Source organism: Serinus canaria, chromosome 2 (assembly GCF_022539315.1).
Source record: "Serinus canaria isolate serCan28SL12 chromosome 2, serCan2020, whole genome shotgun sequence".
Lineage (NCBI taxonomy): Eukaryota > Metazoa > Chordata > Aves > Passeriformes > Fringillidae > Serinus > Serinus canaria.
Genome location: NC_066315.1, coordinates 41502222 through 41526570, shown reverse-complemented (window position 1 = coordinate 41526570; position 24349 = coordinate 41502222). Strand labels below are relative to the sequence as shown.

At 37.9% G+C, this 24349-nt stretch overlaps 1 protein-coding gene across 1 annotated transcript in view; it reads left to right on the top strand.

Moving 5' to 3' along the window:
• The window catches only part of OSBPL10 (oxysterol binding protein like 10), a 112279-nt gene that overhangs the window by 36381 nt on the left and 51549 nt on the right, over positions 1-24349 (top strand). The window contains exon 4 of the mRNA XM_009086144.3: positions 6997-7188. Within this exon, the coding sequence (XP_009084392.2) occupies positions 6997-7188 (192 nt within the window). The remainder of the gene's footprint in view (positions 1-6996; positions 7189-24349) is intronic.

Here is a 24349-nt window from a genome sequence, read left to right as displayed (position 1 = left end):
GGAACAGCATCTGGAAAGTTGGAGTCTGAGTGTTTGCTCCCAGCTTCTTCTGCAACTTAAATTCATCTTTTTTATAGGAATACTGAGATGCAGAAATTTCTAGCTATTTTTTAGGAGTCATACACTTGAATGAGGTAGAAGTGAAAATTATGCAGTGAGTGGTATATTTTATGTTATGCAAGTGGGATATAGTTTAAATGTGAAAAAAAAACCCCAATAATGGGATAACCAGGCAAGCAGTGGGAGGGTTCCCAAGAATATCAGCAAAGTAACTTAGTGACAGGTTATTCATACTGGAGAGAGAACACTTTTTAAAAATCTTGAATAGATATTATTGGAAGGGATTTGTAGAAAAACATGATAATTTGGAGGATGTTTTTCATAGCTGAAGCTGTGTTATTGTTTCTGTGAAATACTCAGAGAAGAGCATTCCTTCTGGCTGCACTGGATCTAGATCAGCGTTAGTTTCCTTTCTTTTTCTCAGCTACTGCCTGCTTCAGAATGCTGCTGTCCTGACTGTTTTTAAAGCTTCAGTTGGGGATTGGAGTGGTGGAGGAAATTAAATAGAGAAGTGATTGAAAAAAGAAAGAAAAGGTTGTATACTAAACGCTAAATTTAGTTGTGTCCTAATGAATGGTCCAAAGGTGAGCGGTACAATTAATGAGTGGATGTAACACAAGCTAAGTCTCTGACTTTGTTTTAATTAAATTTTACATGGTAATGATAAAAAAAGCAGTAAAAGAAGTATTCACAGGCAAATAATTCCCATGCTGTCACATAGTCTTAATGTTCTTGGTATTCCCATACAAGTCTCATTTCACTTAATTACAGATTGTTCAACCTCCATAAGTGCCAAATCATCTGTATTGGAAGAAATCTTCTATGTCCGGATAGGATTGCTGATTCTTTTAGACTATTCTAAGTGAATATTTTGTACAGGCTCTAATTAAAACGTTAATCAAATTTGCATTCAATGATATAAAGTACTTTCAAGAAGGGGTAGGCTTATGCATAATTTTTGTGGTAACTTCCAAGAATAATTTTGTATCCAGAAATTGTCACAAGCTTTTTAGTTCTTCTGTTTCATCCTCCTTTTTTCTTGACTGTTTAATGATGGTGGCTGTAAAAGCACTACTGAAAACAAACATAGGTTTTTAAACGAGCTCTTAATGCCAGTGTGTGGACTGGTTGCTGGATTTGCATATAACCCTGGTGTATCTCAGTGTGTCTGTATCAGGAATGTGACAGGCAACAGAACCTTTATCTTGTGAAGTCACTTCTGTGCTCAGATGGTAACTTTCAGCTTAGGTCTGTGTTAGAATAAGGACACAGACTCTCTCTCTTGTTTTAACTTTTTGGTTTTGAGTTGCACAGTGAGCTAGCTGCTTAAAATTGGATGGTGTGGATTCATCTTTAAGCTGAACTGATTTGCTGATTCCTTGCAGCCGTAAATTGCAATCCAATTCCCTTCCTTCTGCTGCCACCTTTTGTGTGGGTTTTGTCATGTTTTCAGTTCTGTATTAACGTGGGCATCAAAAGCAGAAAAAATGGCATCCTACTAAAAAGAGCTTCGATCTCTGAGGAATGTGTGCCTCTGTCTCTGGTTCTCTACTGGCTTACCTCCCTGGAGTAATGGTGGGGGAAAAAAGTCCAAACCTGCCCCTGTCAAGTATCAACTGCAGTAGCAGTTTGGCTATAATGTGAAACAGCACCTGCAGTAATGCCTCAAACTTAACACTTCTGTCAAATTGATATGAGGCAGAAGTGTAATTATTCTCCCCAGCTGGAAGAATGACTATTATGGATCTTTGGTTTTATCAGGTTTCTTTTTGCTTTAGTAATGAATGGCCACAGAGATACCTTTACAGTTTTAGGTGGATCATTGGCTGAGTATTTTTAACATCTGCATGGTAACTTTTCTTAAAGCCAAATTGATGAAAATTTCAAGTCTTTTCATTGTTGATTTGGTTCTTCTGTGCATGTCAAATTGCTTTGCCTTCTGAGCTTCAAGTTGGTATGCTTGTCAGCTTCCTCTTCTCATCTCTGACCTATGGAAGTCAAGTAAAGAATGGCATTTCTAATTAAAACATGCACTGAAATCCTTACAGTAGTGAGGCTGATAGGGAAGCAGTGCTTGGCTGTTGATAGTTGTCTCTTTGATATCTTTTTTCCTCCCTTTGGAAGCTTCATGAAAATAAGAGTTGTTCACTGCTCCTAAAATCTTTCTACAGAAATGGAAGAAAATCAATTTATGGTTGAACGTGCTCAAATGATTCTTGATGAAGAAAAGATTTTGTGATAGAATGATTATCATAGTTTCTTGCTTAAAAAAAAGACATATATTGCCTTACTGAAGATGATGAAGCTCTATGATATTCTATCAGAAAAGTTAGTACTATAGAGTGGTGCTTGATAGGAATGTGCAATACATCATAAGCTGGCCTCTGTGTAGTGCTGAGGTTTGGATGTTATGTAGATCCTGTCATTTGCATTTTAATATTTGTGAATGATTATAATGTAAATGAAGCAGAACTGTGTCTAGGTTTATCTTTTATCAGTGTTTGTTTACTTAGGATGCATTGGAAAAGAAGTAGATGGGAATTAAAACACTGAATGGTGGTGTCTCAAAATTGTAATTACTTTCTGATAGTGTGTGACTTCCCATAACTCTCAACCTGCATGCGGGGATTGGTTTTCTGTGCTGTATATGTGCAGAGGAGTAAAGGAGTGTCATTTTGGTAATTATTATTCAGAGAAAAACATCTGTGGCACAGTGCCTGTGAAAATGATGATTATCAACCATAAACAGATATGACAATTCACTTCAGAAATTATTTTATTGATCTCTGGAAAATTGCATTTACTTTCCAAAATAAACAAAATTGTTTGCTTCTGGTAAATGGTGAAAAACACTTCAGCTTCTTTGTGAACAGGAAGGGCAATCTCCTGGGAGAATGAGTCATGAAAACATTAGTATAGTTCGAACTTACTGTTCTGCAATTCCATTATTTTAATTGTTAGGATTTTTGATATCCAAATGGAAGCATTCATTATACTGCTTTTTTATCTTGGGGGTGGACAGGCTATTAAAATAAAAATCTTAACCCAAATCTGTTTTAGCTAAGCATACTTTAGCTGGCTTTAGGTCATAAAACCCGTATGAATGCAAGTTAGAAATTAATCTTTTATTAGCTTCTTTATTATTCTTTTATTGGTTTCATTTTATTAGCAGGTGAAATGTTGGTGCAATGGTAAGGTGTAGCCTCAGGAAAAAAAATTTGCAGTCCTTTTGGGATGCTTCAGCCTATGGATTTCTTGACTCATTATTGGCACTGTGCATTACTAATGTTGAAGAGCTTACATTTTCCTTTCATCAGACTTTTCGCTCTCTTTTTATTTATTTAGTTGTGAGCTAGAAAGCACTGAGACCAAAGAAAATGAGATATGATAATAATTAGAGGGGCAGATCAGTCATAAGAGCAGGGGCTTAGACATAAAGGCCCATCAGTTACTGTCATTGCTTTGATATTTTGTGAGAGTGACTTAAATGGCTGTTGTAGTATAATTTATAATTAGAGTGCATTTAGCAGTGGAAAACTTCACATGGGTTTTCACATTTTAACAGAAATGGAAAATTCGGATTTTTGCACAGCTGTGTGTGAATGCACAAGGATGCTTGTCATTCCCAGTGTTGAATCTCAAGAAATTCTGCAAAAGAAGAGTCAAAGTATTTGGCTGGGACATAGGTGTTGACAATGTACTGTAAAATTCAAAAGTGCCTGAGGGGCTGAGTGTGCAGTTCCTGGAGAGTCTTCTTCTGGCAGTGACAGGAAGAAGCTGTCAGAAGGAATTGGATGCTTCCCCCATTTTCTTGGATGCAGCAGGCACAGTACTCTGCTGCTGTTCTCTGTGACAGGGGAGGAGGGGAGTCCAACTTGAAAAGGTTTTGAGTGGTTCCAAAAACTGCCTCCTGCAGACATTCACATGCATACTGGCTGTGACTGATTTTGCAAGTTTTAAGTTGCAAATTTTTATGTTTGTCATGGAGCCTTGCCTAGAGATAGCTTCATGGGTAGCTGGAGATCCTGGTGCTGAGCTCATTTAAAGTTTGTATGTTACAGATGCCCTCTAAAGAGTAATACCAAATTTGGGTGTGGGAGTATTTGTGTTGTGGGCTGGTGGAATTTTCTAACATGCTGTTTGGAAATGTTGGGTCACTATAGATGGATGAAGGATGTAAAGGGACAGAAAACAAAGAGGTGAGGAGAGCATGCTTATAGACCTGTAGGAGCTGATCATGGACCAATATATTTAGCTCTGATACTTTGCACAGACCATGTATGTGTGAATTCCAGATTGCCAGTCTCTCTGGATGAGCTCTATAGGACTGGTGACTCTTCTGTGCTGCAAGGGGAAGCAGAGGTCTCTAGGAGACTCACTCGCAGAGGTGTTCTCTCCCTGGAGATCACAAAGCTTCATGCCTTGCCCTACAACAGAGCTGTGTCAGGCACACGAGACAGTGGATCCATGGGCAGCCCTTGCCAGGCTGTGTGCTTGTGTATGTAGAGACTTGGGTTTACCTAGTGTCCCTGTAGCAGGACAGCCTTCTTGAGCACCACCCACTACTGAAACTAGAGATGGACTGTTTTTTCTGATTTTTCTCTCCTACTCTACTGATTCCCAAACTCCATGCCCTAAATGACTATTCAGCAAAAGTTACTGTGAGCTGCTACGTGCCTTGGCAAAACTTAGGAAAAGCCATCTTAAATGCACTGTGGTCCCACAATCTAAACCAATGCATGGATTTTTCCATATATGTTTTGTTAATTTTTTTTACATGCAGATCTACAGCTCTCCCTCAAGAAATTAAAATCATAACAAAACTACCTCTCACAGAATTGTTTTTTTTTTTTTAAAGTGAATCTAATGGGAAAACTCAGTTTTGCATGGCTGCTCTTTGAATAGCAGACAGACTGTTTGATCTGTTAGGATCTGTTTAGCTATATGAAAGTAGCAGCTATGTATTTTTATTATTGTGATAGTATGATACTAAAGTGTTGGTGAATCTCAAAAGATTTCATTCTAAAACAAAATCAACTTTTATTAACCTAAACGAGAAGCTGATTTTTCAATGAAAAAAGATTATCTTGTTCTAACTCTACACCCTAAATTTAGTTTAGATGGTATTCTGATACTAGTCAGTTTGAAGAACAAACATTAGTGAAGTATATTACACTCATATACTCAGAGCACCCTTTTTCTGTGGAATATATGTTTGAGAAAGGACATTCAGTTTTCCTCATCCCCTTCTTTCTCCCAAATATCTTTTCCTCTGGCTTTTATTTAATTGTAGTTATATCTAAGCTCTTTCAAATGGAAGATGAATTATAAACCTGGCAACCTTCTGTGTCCTTCTGACAAATTACACCTCGTGCTGCTTTTTTGCCTTAGAGTCAAATCCGGTTTTAATGCAATTGTGATTTATCAGCCAGGGTGGATATTTTTTTAAAATATGCTTCTTATTGTAATCTTATTGGCTATGTGGCTTGCCATCATTCTTGGAAGCATTTGCAAATGTTAAATCTAGACCAACGGAATAATAATTATTTCTATGAGATTAGTAGCACTTTGCACACTGGCAATGCGATAACCCATTTTTTAAACCTTCAAAAAGTCTAAAGTCTAGTTTTGTGGGGCAGTGGCAAAGGGGTTGTGTTACTTGTTTTACTCCTCCTCCTTGGCAGTGCCAGATAATCTGCCTTGTCTTTTACAGTCAGTGTGGTGGTAACATGAGGCCTGACTTCAGTTGCAGTGCTAGTTGGAACCTGTTCACCTTGGTTGGTTTGAAGATTATCACAAAACTGCAAAAAGTGACATGGAAGGTATAAGAGGAGAGATTATACCCTAGGAATATTTTTGTGTAAAAGGCTCAAGAGAAGTATCTGGTGTTGATGGTGACTGTCCTAGCAATGTTGTAGGTTGCCATTGTTAACTGTGCAGATTTTGAAGGAGAGATGGAAAGGTGTTTTAGTCATGGGGCTGTGTATTTTCTTCACTGTCTTGAAGTGCTACTTAATGTTACTCTCTGAATTGGTTTGTGTTTCATGTGGTAAAAGTTACTCTGTTTCAGTTTTTTAATAGATGTAATCAACAATTCAAGTAGAAGGGAGCAACTTTTTGTATTGCACTTTTATATATCATGTCCCATGGTGATCTGGTGCCCATCTGAGCTTGACTGAGAATTGGTGTACTATAGATGTCCAGGATAACTTGTGTTTGAGGTCTTTGGAGAGCAAACTGAGATAGCAACACTGACAGATGGTTAGATAAAAACCGAATGTCCCGACTGACTTTATAGGTTGTATGTTAAAAGTATTCATACTGCAGATACCATTGGAAGTTTATTTCTGGCCTTTTTTTTTGTATTGGGTTTATCCCAAGCTTACTCCAAAATGCATTGATTTCTTTAAGACAAATTTTGTTTCAAATGTTAATATTTAATTGGTATGCTGATTGGCCTTGCCAAAATTGAACCTCCTCTGATGTTGAGAACAATACTACACTGTTTCAGAAGTTGATCAAATGAAAGCATTGAGATTTTTTTCTTCCTTGCTGTTCACACCAGTTTGGTGAATTGTAGGTCAATGGTTTCATGAAAAATACTTGTATTGGCATTGTTGTTATTCTGTCTGCAAAATCTTTCCTAAGCTTTCCTAAAAACTAGGATTGTAAGAACTAAGCAGCATATTATTATGTAAGAATTTGTGAAGATATTTGCAAAGACTAATTTCAGGCACGCCAAGAAACAAAGGCAATAGCTCTAATGTTTCCAAGAGCATCTCCTGAGCCATGCATATGGTTCAGAAGGAATAAATCAGTTACACCTCCAGATTTAGGTTTGTGAGAAGAGTAGAACAATACAAATGTATAGCCTGAATTGTAAATTTTTTGCTTACTTAAAGGTTGCTAATATCACAATCCTATTGCTTGTTCTAGAGCATCTCATCCTCACGAAGTAGAAGCTCATCTCTGCTGCCGCCTGGGACAACTAATTCTGCATCTCCCAGTGGCCAGAAGTACATGAATCAAAGTGGGCCAACTGTTGTAACCATTACACATCACAAATCACCTGCAGCTGCTCGAAGAGCGAAGAGCCAGCGATCTGGTCAACTCCATGAAGTCCGAGAGGTAAGAGAGAAACATCTGCTGTTTTGCTATAGCTTGGAAGTGCTTATTTTGCTTCAGAATAAGCAATTGAGTCTGACAAGTTAACAATTCTCTTTGCTTCCTGCTTTGTTTTGATCCCCTTGCTGAGCAAGAGGTGGGCTTTAGTTCTGGTTCAGCTTCAGGTCAGGTGTATACAGACTTTTTTATGCTGATGTTAAAATTGGTGTGTGCATGTGCTTGAAAGTGAAGCAGATAGGCAACAGCTCCCAGGCTTTGCAGCGCTGTTGCAGAACTGGGGGAAAAATCTCTTTGAAGCTGCATGCAGCAATACCTTTCATATTGGAAAGTGGGCCCTGAAGCATTTAAATATAGCTGGAAAATAACTACTTGAATAAATCTGATGAAAGCGTGAATGAAGGCGTAGCTCCCCACACTCAGCAATTTGTTGCTATGCTGCTGTAGTCTTAACTTTGTGTCAACTTTATATTGCTGACCTTGCAGAGGAAAAATGGTTTGTCTGTATTGAAGGCATGACAACCGAAGGAGAGAGCTTGTTTCTTTTAAAGACTGTTTGTACCAGTGTTTAAGAAATTTAACTCATACTGATTTAACTCTGTCTTTCAGACAACAAAAATAGTACAGAGTTTGAAGCTTAAATTGTATGGCAGATTTTCACAGAACACACTTTGATCTTTCATCTCTTACTCTTTTTCGCTTTGTCTTTCATGTTAAGAATTTAAATAAATTCTTGGGATGTGCTCTGAATGAAGGCTTAAATTGTGCATCCTGAGGAGGAATGCTTGTTTTTCTTCTAGTAAACATTAGAAATGAAGAACTGGATGTCTGAATGTCACCCACCCACATTTTCTTTACATTAGAGAAAACATACATCTGTCTATTTTTATAAAAATATCCTGTCTTTTTCTACAAGTCATCTCCCCCAGGTTGCTCCTAGCATGCTAAATGTATTTGCTCTCATAGGTTGAATTCAGAATGCATCTCACACCTATTAATAAAATCAACAATGGGAGTGGTTGCAATTTTGTCAAATGAAGCTGAGTAAGGCTTAAAGCTATTTGAAAGAAAGTATTAGTATATGTGCTGATCATAATAAGTTGAGAAGAGAAAAAGCCATCAGTTGCAAAGAATACACCTGAAAGAAATAAATACTAACCTATAGTAAAACAATGAGTAAGAGGCCAGGTATCATCCATGCAGAAGAGGCCCGTGAATTGCTGAATCACTTGTTTGTGGTGCATTGCAATGTGATGTCACTCCAAAAAAGGTAACCATTGCAGAACTTCAGTCTGTAATGATGGAAGGTAATTATTTTTTTTTGCTTGATGTGAATGGTACCTTTTAGAGGTCTGCAATAATAATGAAAAAACCCCTCAGACGTTGAAGATACAGTAATGGCTGAAAGAAATGAGTGCTTTTCAGGGAGAGAAAATGGTACTAAGATGAATGCTGCATAACCAAATTTCATGGGGCAATATGTGAAGTTTACCTTTTTATGTGTTGGATGTTTTGTGCGTGTGTGCTGCTTCCTAAAGAACAGCATAACAGTGGAGAAATCAGACCTTCTGCCCTCTTTCCCAGTCTTGTGTAAGAAGTGGTTGCTTGACTGATGTTGTTTCCATCTTGTAAAAAAATAAGTCTGTTTTTTCCAGATTAAGGAAGGAGATTTTATTTCAACCATATGCTCTGTGCACTTCTTCTCTTCCATTTTCCAGAGTGAATGAAATAGACTTGGGTATATGATACCTGTGTTTTCAGGAAATATCTTTGTTCCATGTATGAGTCAAGCAGTGACAGTTAAATCCACCTTTCCTTATGAAATTTATCAATGAAGAGATATGCCCTGAGCCCCTCAAAAAAGTGCACTTAAATCTCTTCTAGTCCTGTTTTTTAATCTGAAACAATGAAAGATAGGAGCTAAAAGTACAGTGAGAGAGAGACTGTTAATCCTTACCTCAATGCCCAATTTTTTACTTTTTATTTGAAATTTGTTTGGTGTGATCTGGATGAAGGGAAGACTGCAAAAGGATTATAGATCAGTGTTAGTGTTCCCTGATTGAATAATGCCATTGAAGCTTTGACATGCAAATAATTTTTTTAAAAATTGTTCTATAAATAGGACTGCATTAGCTAATTTTGCACCTTATAAATACAGTAGTTGAGTCAATGTAAAATGTTGATCTGCTTCTGGAAAATGAGAGGAAGCATGTGTGTTCTAAATTTCATAACAATGTTGTGCTATGATAGTGCTACCATGTTGTATGTGAGATTTTTGAAAAACAGGAATGCTGCAAAGAGGGGCATCCTTCATTTGGCACGGGTGGTGTTTGCTAGCAGGGACAATGTTCTTGAGAATGCAGCTTGAAATTGCTTCTCAATTCTGAACTTTCTTGGCCTGGCCATATTATCTGGAAAAAAGTGAGGTGTATCTCCGTGTTGCAAATAGGGCAGAATATACTCCTATATTTTATATGATGCAAGATATTCAGTAACACTTCATTGTTCTTTTCCCCCTCTTTTCACTTCATAATAAGAATAAACAATATAGTAAAAATAAACAACAGTGTTTCCATCTGTGGTTTGCTCTGGTTGATTTAGTTTTATTTTTTTAATAGGCTAGAGAATTTTAGCATGAAACTAATTGCAGCAAAGAGGTCTATTTAGCACCAAACTGATAAGCAAAATCGTATAAATGTAGTAGATACAACTGTCTAGGTCTGCAAAATGACACATGTAATAAGTGTTTCCATTGTGAAATTGGAATGTCACCTATTTTCCAAATTTTGGTAAGTTAAAATTAAGTATAAGTATGAAGCTTTTGACTGCTATAAAAATTATGTTTTAATACTTGCCCTACTTTTGTATAGTGTTGAATGGAAAAGGAGCTCAGGAGCATTACTTTTCATCATAATGTAATTTTTTATTCTGTTTAATATCAGTTAAACCAGATTTTTACTTACATTAACTTGGTGTTAATAGTGCAGTCCACACTGATTTATGGAATGTTACATCAAAACTAAAATTAACTGTACATTAACTTGTGAGAAATGGTCTGCATCGTGTTGCACTTCATGCAGAACTATTAGAGATCCTACCTCTTTATTTGGACCATAACTTAGCATTAAAGCGCTACTTTGAGCTAATTTTTTAGTAAGTGATTTTATGGCAAACTGAGTCTCTGTGGTCTTGAAATTTAATTCTGTTTTTAAAAATGTGTATATTATTATCCTGTTAGAAATTTATGATTAGAGTTATGCTTTCAGATTTCTTTACTGTAGGTGGTTAAAATCAACTGAAAGGTTAAGACAAGTAGCCACATCACACTTCATATTAAATTTTAGCTGTCACTGAACTACATAATAGTGCCAGAACGGTGTTTGTTTTGGCTGAGAGAGTCTGATTCTTGTAAAACCTCTGCCAGTGTTACAATTGTTGTTAAAGAACCAAGTGTGTGAAAATTTTGTGGTAATTGATTTTAATTATTTGCAGACATTTAGAGAAATTAAACTAAAAGAAGTCCTGGTAAATATTTCTTCCCACAATTTAAAAAAGCCAATGAAGGATTTTCTGATCACTTTGAAATGTGTTTGTTACAACTTTTGATACCCTGACTAGTCATCAGTATGAGTTTCTGAACATTTGGTACAGGGAGATCCAGATTTCACAGGGCCTCTACCAGTGTAGCATCTCTTTTGTGTGCCAGTTGGCAGTCCTAGAACTTGGAAAGGACTGCTTTTTGATAGGATGACAGTCCTACTGCTTCTTGCACATCCTTTTCCATATATAAACAGTTACCATTTCATTCCTGCAGGAATTATGCAGCTAAGTGATAGCTCTTTGCTTCCTTCCTTACAATATGGGGAAATCTAGGACTTGCACCTCGGGCTTCATGGGGTGAGGTTTAACAGCAATTTTGTGAGACTACAATTTTGTGTAGTTATTGGAAAAAGAGATTATTCTGAAACACTTGTGAGGATTTTTCAAGTGAGAAATGAATGTCTTCAGGTCGCTGTAATATTTGAATAGCAAAGTTAGGAACTATGACTTGCTACTGTTAGCAAAAAAGGATGCTGTTGTGTGTGGAGAAGTGTTTGTTGTGTCACAGAATTACAGTGCTGCACAGGCAGCATTGTAGGTGACAAAGGAGAAGAGGTACTTTAACCACTTGGGAAAGCATTAAGACTTGCAGGACTTTCACAGGTGTGAACTTTTTGTGAAGACTACACTAAGCTGTGTGTTGATGTTAAAGCTTTGTAGCAAATGCTTTAGCTGGTAGTGGGGGAAATCTTGATGGTTTTTGACCTATGACAAATTTTACTTTGCAGCTTTGAAAAAGTCAGGTTTTGCTTTTTATTTCAATTTTTTGTCCTCTTTTTTTTTTCTCTGAAAGCATGTATTTGGAAAGGTCAAGGGATAAGGAATAATGTGAGTCCTAGCAAAAAGAATGCTGTAGCTCTTGATATTTGGCATAGTGTTGAGGTTCAGTGGGGTTGTGCAATAAGGGTGCATGAAGAAAAATGGATTCAGCTCCTTGAATGGGACATCATGCTTAGACAGTGTGAAGTATGCACAAAGGCCATTTAAAAATTCTCTTAACAATTTAAGTGTTTTTGAAAGTATGTGCCAAATTTTCTGTAAAATTGCTTTGTATAAGTGGGGAGAAATGCTGTATATTAGATCATTGCTTTCACTGGCAGTTCTCACCTTGATTTTGGAGTGCAGGAGGATGAGAGCTAGCTTTTTAACAAAGATGACCTTTAGGTCTGCATGAGTAATAAATCAAATATTTGCTTTTAGGAGATGAAAATGATCTCATATTCACCTAAGGGATGGAGGTGGGATGGGCTGCTAAACTGTGCTAACTTCAGTCTTTCTGGCCTAGTAATGTGGGTGCTTTTTTTGGGGAGAGCTGATAACCGTGGACTGCAGCTACGGTAGCACTGCTCAGGTCTGTGTTGCTGTGCCTTTGCTAGTCAGGTATAAAACTAGTTATCTAAAATCATGTCAATTTTTCTTTCTAAATATGTTTTAGTATAAAAAGGTACATTGTGGTGTTTTCTTTGTGGCAGTTTTTGGTTGATTCTTTTAACTAGTCTTCTTGCATTTCAAAACCAGTGTAGTAAATACACTCTAGACAGATTTCTCAGTTGGATGACCAGGGCATTTCATCTCTCACAGATACTGTAGAAAGTGTTTATATTGTTTCAGTTTTGAAATCCAAGTGTCCTGTATTCACTTCATTTTAGGAAATAATACGGTGGTACGGTGAGTGGCAAATTTGGAAAAGACACAGAGGAGTAGCCTTTGTTAGTTACAGCTCTCCAGTTTTTCCTGAACTTGTATTTAAAATATCTTCCTCCAACCCCCCACTATACATAAGAAATTAGTAAAGGCACATCCTGTTGATCATCTTCTGTCAAGTACATCATAACATATACAAGATAAGTAGCCTTTAACTAAGGCTATAGATGCTAATCAGAAATGAGATATGTTACTGAAGAGGTTACATCCTCATAACACTGCATCTATACTTTATGTGGATTGTATGTATTACAATGTATTACAATTTGTCTGCAAACTCACAGAAAATTTTCACTTCAATTATCTGGGTGGGAAAACCAGAAGAATGTCTCCACTCTGAAACAGGTAATGTAAAAGTGCTTGGAAATGAGCTCAAACCAAAGCCAGCTGTTTCTCAGAAAAAAATGGATACTTATTGGCTTGAAGAAGAGTGAAGCAGAAGAAAAGACAGCAGAAAACCTTTGTGTCAGTTTTGTCTGTTGAAGTCAATACAAAGTGAATGAGGCCTTAAGACTTAATTCAGTAAACTCATATTTATTTGGCACAGAATATGGTAGTGTAAGTTATACTATAGCTACTACTGTTTAACTGTGCTTAGACACACTTTTTGAATGGAGGAGTGTTGTAATACAATTTTGTGTTACAGGTACATTTAACAGCTCAGTTGCAGCTGAGCTCATTGATATCAAAAGGGTTGCTTCCAGCTGGGTTTTTACAGGAGCCATTATGATTTGTTTGGAGGCATTAAATCTGTAACACTATAAACCAGTTTCAAACCTAACATGAGGTCTAAAAGGAGCAGCTGCAGGTGTTACCTCTGCACTTTCTTCTGAATTGGTGTTGGCCCCTGTTCTAGAAACCTGTACTTGAACAGTGTGAAAATACCAGTGTGAGCATGCAGAAATGTTCTTCTGGCCATCCAGCAATGTTTGTGTGATTGCCTGCCCTTCATCTCCTCAGAGAGAGAAGCAGAATTGAGAGTATATAGAACAGATGCAGTTATTTGGTGCCTTCTGTAACACTTTCTTTGGAAGCTGTTTGTCTTTACTATAAACGTCTCTTCTCCTGTATCTGCTTATTCTGTCTTAGGTTAGTCCTGCTGAGATCAAGAGAAACCTGTCTCCTAGGGGAGTAAATGGGATGCTTAAATCTCTGACAGTGTCAGTCTAGTACCTCTCAGAGTAGTAAATGTACATGTGCTTATAAAAATGATTCAGTAAGTAGCATTAGCTATCTCACTTTGGGGATGAGAAGATGGAAATTATTCTAATAGTATAAACTAACTGTTACCATTACATAAACATGACCTGAATACTTCTCTGATCTCTGAACCTTTGCCTTGTGTTTGCAATATGTTTGAGGTCACTAAGAGTGCATATAAGTAGCATCTTCCTAAACTACACTTTGTTTTGTGCATTTGATTTTGTATTCATGTGAAGGTTGAGTCATCCTGGGTTCCAGATACCCAGGCAGGGAGAATTAAGGTTGCTATGGGAATCGTAGAGCAAATGTTCTACTAAAATTACACTGTTTGTCCATATGGGTTATGTCAAGAATGAACCGGGCTCATTATTTTTGATATTTCCTTCTACCAGTCCCCCCCCTTCAAACCTGAAAAATATGAATTATACAAACATGGCTTCTTTTCATAATTTTTTTCAGCCTGTAGTTTAGCAGTAATTGAGCATGTGCAAAGATGATAATTTTCTGTCATTTAATAAATGGCAATTAATAAATTAGGGATAATACAATACATATGATAACTACATTCAGAGATTGCTGCAGAATTCATTTTCTTAAGCAGTTGCAGAGAAGCCAAGATTATTCTTTACAGTTGTTAAAACATTTAATTACATTTCAAGTAAATGGTACTTTCCCAAGGGATCCTGAGAGAAGTTACATTTGAAGGGAATTCAGTCCCCAGTTTCTGTGTATCTTCAAAACTGCCACTTAATTCTGTTTTATGTACAAAATTCAACTGTTTTATCTGCACATATAAAGCAGCATGGTGTATCATATACACACATGCATTTTTTGAAAATTACAGGGTTGTTTTCTTTCACAACTATAGGACAAATACTGCAGTAGTTTAAAATCAGAGTTCTCAGTTTGAAAATGAAGCTTTTAAGAAAAATATTAATATAAAAATATAAAGAAAACATAACATAATTCAGTAAATCTTTTCTTGGATGAGGGCACCATATCTCATGGTTTTGTTTTCAGTGCAGGTTTCTGAGTGGCTGGCTGATGCAGCAGTGATTTTCACAGCAAACTCTGAACAAGGGTGACAAGGGGCACCTTCAACTCTGTAATGCAAATTACTGCTTCCAAGATACATGGGCCATTTTTTTAACCCACACTTACATGCTATTTTTATTGAATTAAGTAGAAGTTTTTTTGGATGTTCTCAGTGGTAATATATGGTAATGTAATATTAGGTGGCTAGTGAGTTTTCAAATACTAAGTAGAGAAAGTACTTCTATAAATGCCCTCAAGAAGAAAGTAAGCATAGAAATGGCTCATATATTTTAACCATATCATTAAGTTTACATTATTATACAGATTTATTGAGGGCTTACTGTAATCTTCAGCTCCTTGTGTAGCACCTAAAGTACTGAATGCTACTCTCAGAAACACAGGAAACATTTAAAGTTTACAACAAATGTGAATAGTAAGCCCTCTATCTCTTAGTTATTTAACAAAGATCTGATCTCAGACAGCTTTTACTGCATGTTGTTACTGTAATGCTTGTCTTGCAGGTGTTGAATGCTTTAGAAACTGTGCTACAAGGGTGCTTTTCAGCAGCTGCTTACCTGCTTCTTGGCTGCAATTCTGATTTCTGACAGTATGCTTTTAAAAAATGGCCAGTAAGATGATGGCTAGCAACATGTCATTCAACAAGCAAACCTGAACTACATCTGCCCAAATCTGATATATGCTTTAAAGTAGCATTTATGAATATAATAATAATAACAATTTTTAAAGATTTGGAATTCTTTTTCCTGGCACCAGATGTTCTGACAGAAACCTGTGCCTCCTTGAAGCTACTCATGTTGAAATGTGTGATTTACGTTCAGCATGGCCTTTTCTCTTCTGAAGATTAATTTCACTCAAAGTCCAGACCCCACCTTTTATCAATTGTGTCCTATGTTGCAGTAAACTGATAGAATTTTCCTGTGATTGTCTATGTTGACCTAATGGCTAGCAGCAACATTTTTGGAGCTCTTTGGAATGCTTGAAATTGACAAATGAGCCTAAATTCCTGATAACCAAAATATGCTTCCCAGACCAGGACTATAGGTGTTAACTTCAGCAAAATAATCCTTCTGAAGCATAAGGAAAACTGCTACTTAGGGGAGCCCACAGAATAACATCTGCCTATGAGTAATGTTTAATGACAAAAAATAATGACTATGCGAGGTAATTTCTATAGTAAAATTGCATAAGAATAAATTCCCACAAATTTCTTTTTATAAACTGCTCTCAGTGCTGTATTGGGTGGTTTAAAATAGAGCAGTGTGCTTCCTGCTTGGCTACATGGCAGCTAGCTGCCATCCAAGATTTACTTGAATTTTTGCACTCCTTCCTTTTGCTTCTCTAATTTTTTGTTTTGGATTGCTGAAAGCAACTTGAGGTGGGGGAAACAACCTTGGGAGCTGCTTTTTCTCTTCTCTGTGGTTTTTCCTCGAGATCCCAGCTCTCTGGTCCCATTGAGTTGTGTTTGACAGTAAAAGCAAAGTCTCAATAGCTGCCATTTAAGAACGATATGGTTAGTAGAAAATACTCCAGAAAAGGGATCATAGTGAGGGAACACAGCACTTATTAGTTATTTTTGTACAAAATGTCATGTGTTACCCAGATATATGGAGTATTCACAGGAAGCTCTAACACAACAGGCAAAAGAGGAAAACTGTCATGTCTCCTGCAGCAGGCCCTGATGCCCTGACACCTCCCTCCAGTGGCAAAGTGACCAGTGCTAGGTTGATACTGATCAGTCATTTTGCAGAAAAATAGTTTACTCTGATGTGGGGGAAAATGCAGTGGTCACTGATACATTGTCTGAATCACATGCTTTCACTTGTGTACTTCTTATAGCAGCCAGCTCTTTCTAAAAAGATGTCACTTCTCACCTAAAGACTTGTGGAGTGATTCCATGAAACATTCTTAGACAGCTGACACAATCAGAGGAATTTTATTTTCCTCTAGTGTTTTAGTACTTTGGTTTGTTAGTAAATCTTCCTCTTCCTCAGGGAAAACCACATGCAGTTGATGTTGTTTTGCGAGGGAGAAGTGTTCTCCTTCAGATTTAGCAAGAAGATATTCTCAGAATCATAAAAAGATTTTGGGAGAATGACGGGAAAAGCTTCCCCCCCCTCCCATTTTTTCCCTCCTGTATAATGAAGCCACTCATGGAAAGTTGAATATATATCAGAGTATTGATTAAGATTAAAAAACATCTTCCAGTTTAGAAAATCCAAGATTGCCTGTCTACTTAAATATTCTCTGGCAAAATCTGAATGAACTTTTTGTTGTCCTAGTCTGTCTGCATGGACACAAGGTCTTTTCCTCACCCCTGCCCCAGTTGCCTTTCTGTCATTCAGTAGTTAATTTCTCAGGTGAGGAGGACAGATTAAATACAGAAAGTATGCATTTAACCTTATGTGTGGGGTTGTCATGTCTGGTAAGGAGGTAGCAAAGGGAGGTAGTCAATTTGTTTTGGCCTGACATAGGTGGGCTCTTTTGCTGAGATTTCTGGAGGCATTCTCAGGGATCCTGCCAGAACTGCTCTGATCCTCTTTACTAACCATTTGTGTTACAAGGGCTGTGAAGCTCTCTGGTGTCTCTCTGCTTCCCAGGTTTAAGAATCAGACTTCCTTAGAGACTCATAACTTATCCTTGGAAGTGTCTTGCATCCAAATTGTCTTAATGAAGTCCCAGAGAAGACTGACAATTACAGATAGCATGTACTTTTTGGTGTTTGGAGATGGATCTATTAAATATATCCCATCTTTCATTCTTCTGAACAGAATGATGTCTTTGTAAAACAGGTGGTTAGGTTAGGTCAGCTCCGTTTCTCTCTGAGCTTCTGCCTACTTTGGAGGGAGGAAGGGAGGAGCTTTCTCTCATATACCTGAGCTGCAACCGAGAATTTCTTGGGAGGGTAGATTAATTTTCCTCCTCTGCCACTGCATGGAATGTTTAAGGCTTCCAGACCATTCAGCAAAAGCGATCTTTGTCCCTCTTTTCCTCTCTCCCTCAAATCTGGTAATTTCATGGACTAAAGCAATAGGATTCAGACCTGCAAAATATGAAGTCTTGCTATTGTAGCTGTGCAGCTAATGACAAGGGAGCTTGCAGGTGTGATTAATAAGCTACTGGATAGTAGGCCAATGAGAAGATGTCTGTACTTCATCAAATGATTAATGAATGTTGTCTGTGCAAAATAGAGTTATATTGTATTGTAAGGATATGCAGTAAGTGTCCAGGTTGTAGAATTTGAAGATAGAAAATAGGAATTCAATGTGTAAAAGAAGGAGCACAGTTTCATGTTTAGTATATGAAAAGGTTAACTAGCCAATTCAAAATTTTCCTGACAGATGTAGGTAAACAAGAGCTGCTCTCTGGAAAGTAAACCCTGTGCTGAGGTCTGTGGAGAGCTCGTAGCCTCTGGAGGTGCTGATGGCAACCAGTGGGACAGCAGCAGATTGGTAAGAGTAGCTGAGAAAAGGAAACAATTGAGCCAGCCTGCCTCCTCCACTCCCTGTTTTTCTGGATGTCGTAGACTTGGCTTTTAGGCTCAGTCCTGGTGACATTTGATGTTTGCTCTGTAAGGTTTTCCTCACAAGGAACTGCCCTGTGGAGCATGTGGTGAGAGGGCTGAGCACAAAAAGTCAAAACCCCACAGGAAATAATGTTTTGTTAGCTGAGACAATGAAGATATGTAGCAACTGACTTTTCAGTTTTTCCCGTAACAGAGATTGTGTGTTCCTGGTTAGGGGAAAGATAACAACATAACAGATGGGGGTGGAGAGACCTTGTTTTCAAGGGAAAAAATTGAATGGTGACAGCAGAGGCAGGGACTGAAGAGAAGAAGAAATGTGCCTTGGTGATTGGCTTCCATCCTGATTGTCAGAGGTATAGTTCTGTTTGTTCCGTCACTTTTTGTGTCTCTGTCTGCAAATTACGTGCCAAATGAAAATTAACTTGCTCCTTTGAAGCTTTGTTGATAGGATGTGTCTGAGCCTTAATAACTGTTCTATAACAAGTCATTCCAATTTTAATGTTCATTGTTTGCATTGTTAAAATAATTGAGGTCAAGCTGGCTGCTACCCTGAGGTGATATTAGTGGAGAATTTCGTGCTTATTCCTGGTAATGGGAGGGAAGCAGTAATCAGGAAAGGACAGCTGATACGGATGTCATTATCTGGTTCCATCTTTCCAAGGTGCTTTCAGAGTATCTCACATGGTGTTCTAGGATCCTTCCTTAAAACATTATTTGCCATCAGCATAGTAATGTTTGCAGAGGCTAGTGTGGGTCTTACTCCATATTGAATACTTGTGGGTAGAATTCTTTCCTGTTTACAGTTTAAGGAGGTTCTTTTTGGTCTGAAGGTCAGGTTTTATTGCAAGCCAAGTGTACAGATACGTTACTGGTGGCCATCTGGTCTTGTACCTGTTTCTACACTAGACACTTTAAAAGCTGAAGTGCAAAATTATCTTGATAAGAGATTTCTGTTAGCTATTGGAGTACTTCCAGCGGCAACATCTATTCTTAGATATTTCATCTTCGTTATATATTAAGCTGTGATTCTGTCTTCCTGGCTTGCATGCTGTAGGTGGAATTCCATTGCAAGATCTTTTATGTGACTTTACTGAAGAAAAGAGTCTGAAGTCTGTAAATCCTTGTCAGAAAATCTCTTTTGTCAAGTAGTAAGATGGACATAGCAAGTAACCTTGAGTAGTTGGAGAACTCATCTCAGTAATTTACGTCCTCTGCTGTGGTTATGCTTAACTCAAAGCAAGAGAGCATTAAATTTGGGGGAAAAAAAAAATTCGCTTTTACTGCATTTGTACAAGTTACCTTCATTTGCCAGGCATCTCAATTGGTGAGGTATACTTTCTGAGCTGATGCTTAACAGTATTTATTAACAGTTTTCTTGATGGTCTTTCCTTTTTCAGAATAAGTAGTGGAAAACAGGCAAGTTGAATGGAAATAGTGTTGGATTTGTGAATATGAGCTGAATTGGTAGCTAGTTTGTCCAGTTAGTGACTGGTGTGATTGCTTTAGTGACATAGGAATTCCAGGTATCAGTATCTTGCATTTTGATGTATTCTTGATAGATGTATGTGTGTGTGTATATATATATATATATATATATACACATATATTCTACTTATACTGGCTGTTTTAACTTTTGATTTTTACATATGACAGTTTGTGGTGTTGATGAAATACAGGTCAAGATTGCAAGAGGAGTCCTTGCTCAAGGTCAGAATTGATGACTGTGTTAGGTTCATGTGGCAACACAATATATCACATTTATAGTGACTTAAAAGGTTTTTGTTTCTTGTGTGTGGACTCTTCTGTTCTTCATTTGCTTTTAAGAAAAAAGGTGTTTTCTATGAAATAAAAGAAAAAAAAATCACAACTCCCGTAAAATATGCTTGTTTAACAATAGTTAAATGTCGTCACTCATATATCACTTGTGACTAATTCTAGAGTAGTTTGAAAAGCTGGTCTCACCTCTTTTCCTTTCCCAGTGTTTTCTGAAAAGTTATTTTTCTGGTACTATTTTATAAAAAGCAAAAAACTAGTATTTCCAGAAGGTGTGTGTGTGTGTCAGAGAGAGGGAGAGACTGTGTTTTCATATTAGAAAAACCCACCCCAAATGAAGCACCAACCAATCAAATCTTGCCAAAAAAAGAGTGCAGCAGCAAGCTGGCTATTTCCCAGTCTTTAAAAGCAGTAAACGTCTCCAAGGACAGCTTGACTTGGAGTTTTAAGGAAGTGATGCATGTTGCATTTCTATTACTATTAAAGTGTCTAAAGATTTTTCCACACAACTGTTTATTTTTACAGATGCTCTATTTTCTGTATAAGAACTTTTTATTGTGTTGTTTATTTTCCCATGTTTTTAATAACTTGTTTTCAACTTGCATGCAAGTCAATAATGGAAAGGATTTAAAAACAAAAATGATTGCATTAAATCTTTCAGAGGAATTGCCTACAGATAAGTCGTCAGACCATGTGCTGCTGGCGATGGTGCACAGAGATTGCTACAGTAGAGAAAAAGAGTTATTAACTGATGGAGCAGAATATCTCTTTCATGAATGATTTCTAGCATGTCACAGATGAGCTTATGATACAGGATTTCTGTGTTTTTTCAGTGCAAAAAGAATGTTTTCTTTTTTCTCTGGAGTGTTTTGGATTTTTCCTCACGCATGGCTAGGCATATCTTAATAATGACTGTAAATGATTCAATTATGTTATCAACACCATTTAAACAACATTTAAACTAAAATTGAAATTGCTCATGTGTGTATCAGATTGTGGTTGGCACAGTCTGAAGAGTCTCATGTTTTATATTCTAGAAGGAGCATAGAATGATCTGAATCATTTAAATCATTTTGTAGAAAGACAGGATTGGTGATGCTACTTGTTTTCATGGCCAGCTCCACGTGACCCCTGTGGCAAAGGGAGAGTGCCTGCTTGCCCTCTGAGGTCATATGGCTGATGTCATTCTTCCTTTGAGGAACCTGAAGTCACTGTCTTGGGAGGTGCCCCTGCGGCAGCTGGGGATAGAGAAGTTTTACAGATGGCATAGAGCTGGTGCTTGCTTTAGGTTGTTTTGATGCACTGTGTTAATTGGGCAAAATCATGTAGGATCAATAATTCTAGAAAGAAAGATGTCTGATAATACACATCTGTCTTAGACAAACAGACTTATGCCTGTTAGTCTTGGAGTCTGGATAACAAAAGCATTTAAAATAAAATCATGTCAAAAGCAATCGTATGCTCTTAGGTGGGGCTATTTAGTTTTCTTTGCTTGAAGTTTCTGTTTATTTTTGTTGTCAGATGGGAGGAAAGATCTTGAATAGAGATTATTTATTATTGTACTTAACGATTTGGGATCTCTCCCTTTCTCTTTCTAGTTTCAGAAACAAATTGAAATCTTAAATCAAAAGTGGCATTCAGATTTTTTAAGATGATTTCTCTGCATGGGAAAGAATAATGTATCATCTAGTATTTTAACAAAATGTTGCATTCCTGTATTTTTTCTTTTAGCGTAGAAAATAACACTTCAATTTTTCATTTTTACTTCCTAATTTAATTTTTAAGAACTAATTTTAGGTTATTTACCACATGAAAGAATGTTCTTTCATCTTATTATGTCTGAAATAAATTTCTTTGCAAACCTAGGTTATCTCATGCCTATTTCTGCTTACCTTCCACATGTTGTGGAAATAACCCTGCGACTTAGTAATTTCTACTGGGATTCTCATCCCATAAGTGTTTGGTCTCTTGCGTTGTGGTTGGCTGTGTGTTCAGAGCAGGAGTTGCAGTTCCAGCTGTGAAGGAGCAGGTAGCAGTTGTGGGGGCTGGGTTAAGTAGGGAAGGCGATCACACAGGATGTTAAGATCAGCCCTGAAGAGGAGGAAGCGGGCAGCAACAAAAGCTGTGGATTGTCTGTTTTGGAGCAAGTGGTAGGGAGGGCATGACCTAGAGAGGAAAGCAGCACATCATCTCCTCTTGCTTTCTGACATTCATGACAGGGTCATTGGATGGCAGGTTTCTTGGAGTGTAGTGTTACTCAAGAGAATTTGTTGGCTTTGCATGGCAATGCTTTGGCATGAGAAGGGCCGCAGACGTGGCTTCTGTGGGAAGCTTCCCAATGTCTGACAGAGCCAAGGCCAGCTGGCTCCAAGATGGAACCACAGTTGGCCAAGCCCATCGACCACGGGATAACAGATAAGAAAAGGGGAGAAAGTGCTGCTGCTAGAGAGGACAGGAGTGAGAAAATGTGAGAGAAGCAACTGCAGACACCAAGGCCAATGACAAAGGACGGGAAGGTGGTGCTCCAGGTACTGGAGGAGAGATTTCCCTGGAGCCTGTGGTGCAGCCCGTGGTGGAGCAGGATGTCCTACAGCCCCATGAAGGCCATGGTGAGCAGAGATCCACCTGCAGCCTGTGTAGGATCCCGCCAAATCCAGATGGATGCCTGAAAGAGGCTGTGATCCTGGGGGAAGCTCGGGCTGAAGCATTTGCTGACAGGAAAGACGTGCGCTGGAGCAGTTTGTGCAGGACTGTTTGCCATGCTGGATCAGGTGAAGAGAGCAAGGAGCATGGAGTGGCAGAGACAATGTGTCATGATCAGGCTGTAACACCCCCTAACTGTCCCCCTGTGCTACTCTGGGGAAGGAGATAGTGAAACCGGGAATGAAATTAAGTCTAAGAAGAAGGGAGGAGGAAAAGTAAGATTTGGTTTTATTTTATTGTTTCCTTACTCTGATTGATACTAATTGCACTGATTTCACTGAGTCCAGTCTGTTTTCCCTGTGATGGTAATTGGGTGACCTCCCTGTTCTTCTCTTGACCCCCCCCCAAACCTTTTGTTGTTCAGCCAAGGAGGGGAAGCAGTGGGCACTGGGTAACCACTACAAGAACACAGGCAATACCTGAGAGTTTCTGGCAGGCTGAAAGGTCTGAATCTCCTTCACGCTTCAGGAGCAGCTGTTAATTGGGAACACATGTCATCTGCTTGTTCTCCTGAATCAGAAGATGGAGAAAGAAGCAAACCATGCATTTGAACTGGTGTCTTCCTAGGATGAGGTTTCCTCTTACTGAGCATTTTGTAGTTAAGTAAATGCAGGCCTAATAATGCTAGATATTTGCACACATGTAATTCCTTTTAATACATATAATCCTGGTGGTTCTTTCAGTTTTATTATTGTACATCTGTCATAAAGTTGTATGTTTGAAGTTTCAATGCTTTTCTGAGAATGTGCTGTTGTTTTATGATATTATGAGAAGAATATATAGGTGAAGAGGAGTTGTCAAATCCAAAACAAGAGTGGAAAGAGAAATGGGTTAATATTTGGTGAGGAGAAAGCAAATACCTTTTGTTGTTGTTACAAGTAGAGAACTGCTACTTTGAGCTGTCTGTATTTGCAAATGGGAAGGATGGAGAATTGTAAGGTGCTAAAATTGCCCCACGTAAGAGCAAAGTCATTCAAAATTAGGCAAGTTATTTCACTTTGGAAAAGGAAAGTTAGAAACTTCCCTTTTTCAAAATCAAAGCTTTTCATTCTGATTTTGAAACAAGCTTAGAGTGCTAGTAAGTCAAGCATTTTACCTCTCCTCTCCTGGGAAAAAGCAAAAAGCAGACCCACCAGTAAGACAGAGGATGACACCATAACTGCATGACTTAGTGGCTGTCCTGTTAAGGGTTAATGTATTTAATGAGTTTCATCTTGAATGGTTTGGTGGTTTTGTGTTGGCTCCTCCTTGATTTACTCTCTGTAGAACAGCTACACTTCAGCTCTTCTAAAATCTTTTGTCAAGGTCTTTAAAAAAATTGGCAAACATATACAAAAAGTTCAGTTATTTCAATAATATATGTAATTTCCTTATGCTTTTTGCCATTGAGTTGATCTGTCACTTTACACTAGGGAAGGTTCTTCATCTTTGTTCTGGGCATTCAGCACCTTTAACATTGTGGTTTTGATCAGTGTTTGAGCAGTAAAAGTTCAACAAGTTCTAGTACTTTGAATCCTACACAAAAGTTGCAGTTCCAGATGTCTTCTTCTGTGTCAGGTCTGTATATACCAGCATGAAACTAGGTAGCAAGGAAAAGCTGAATCA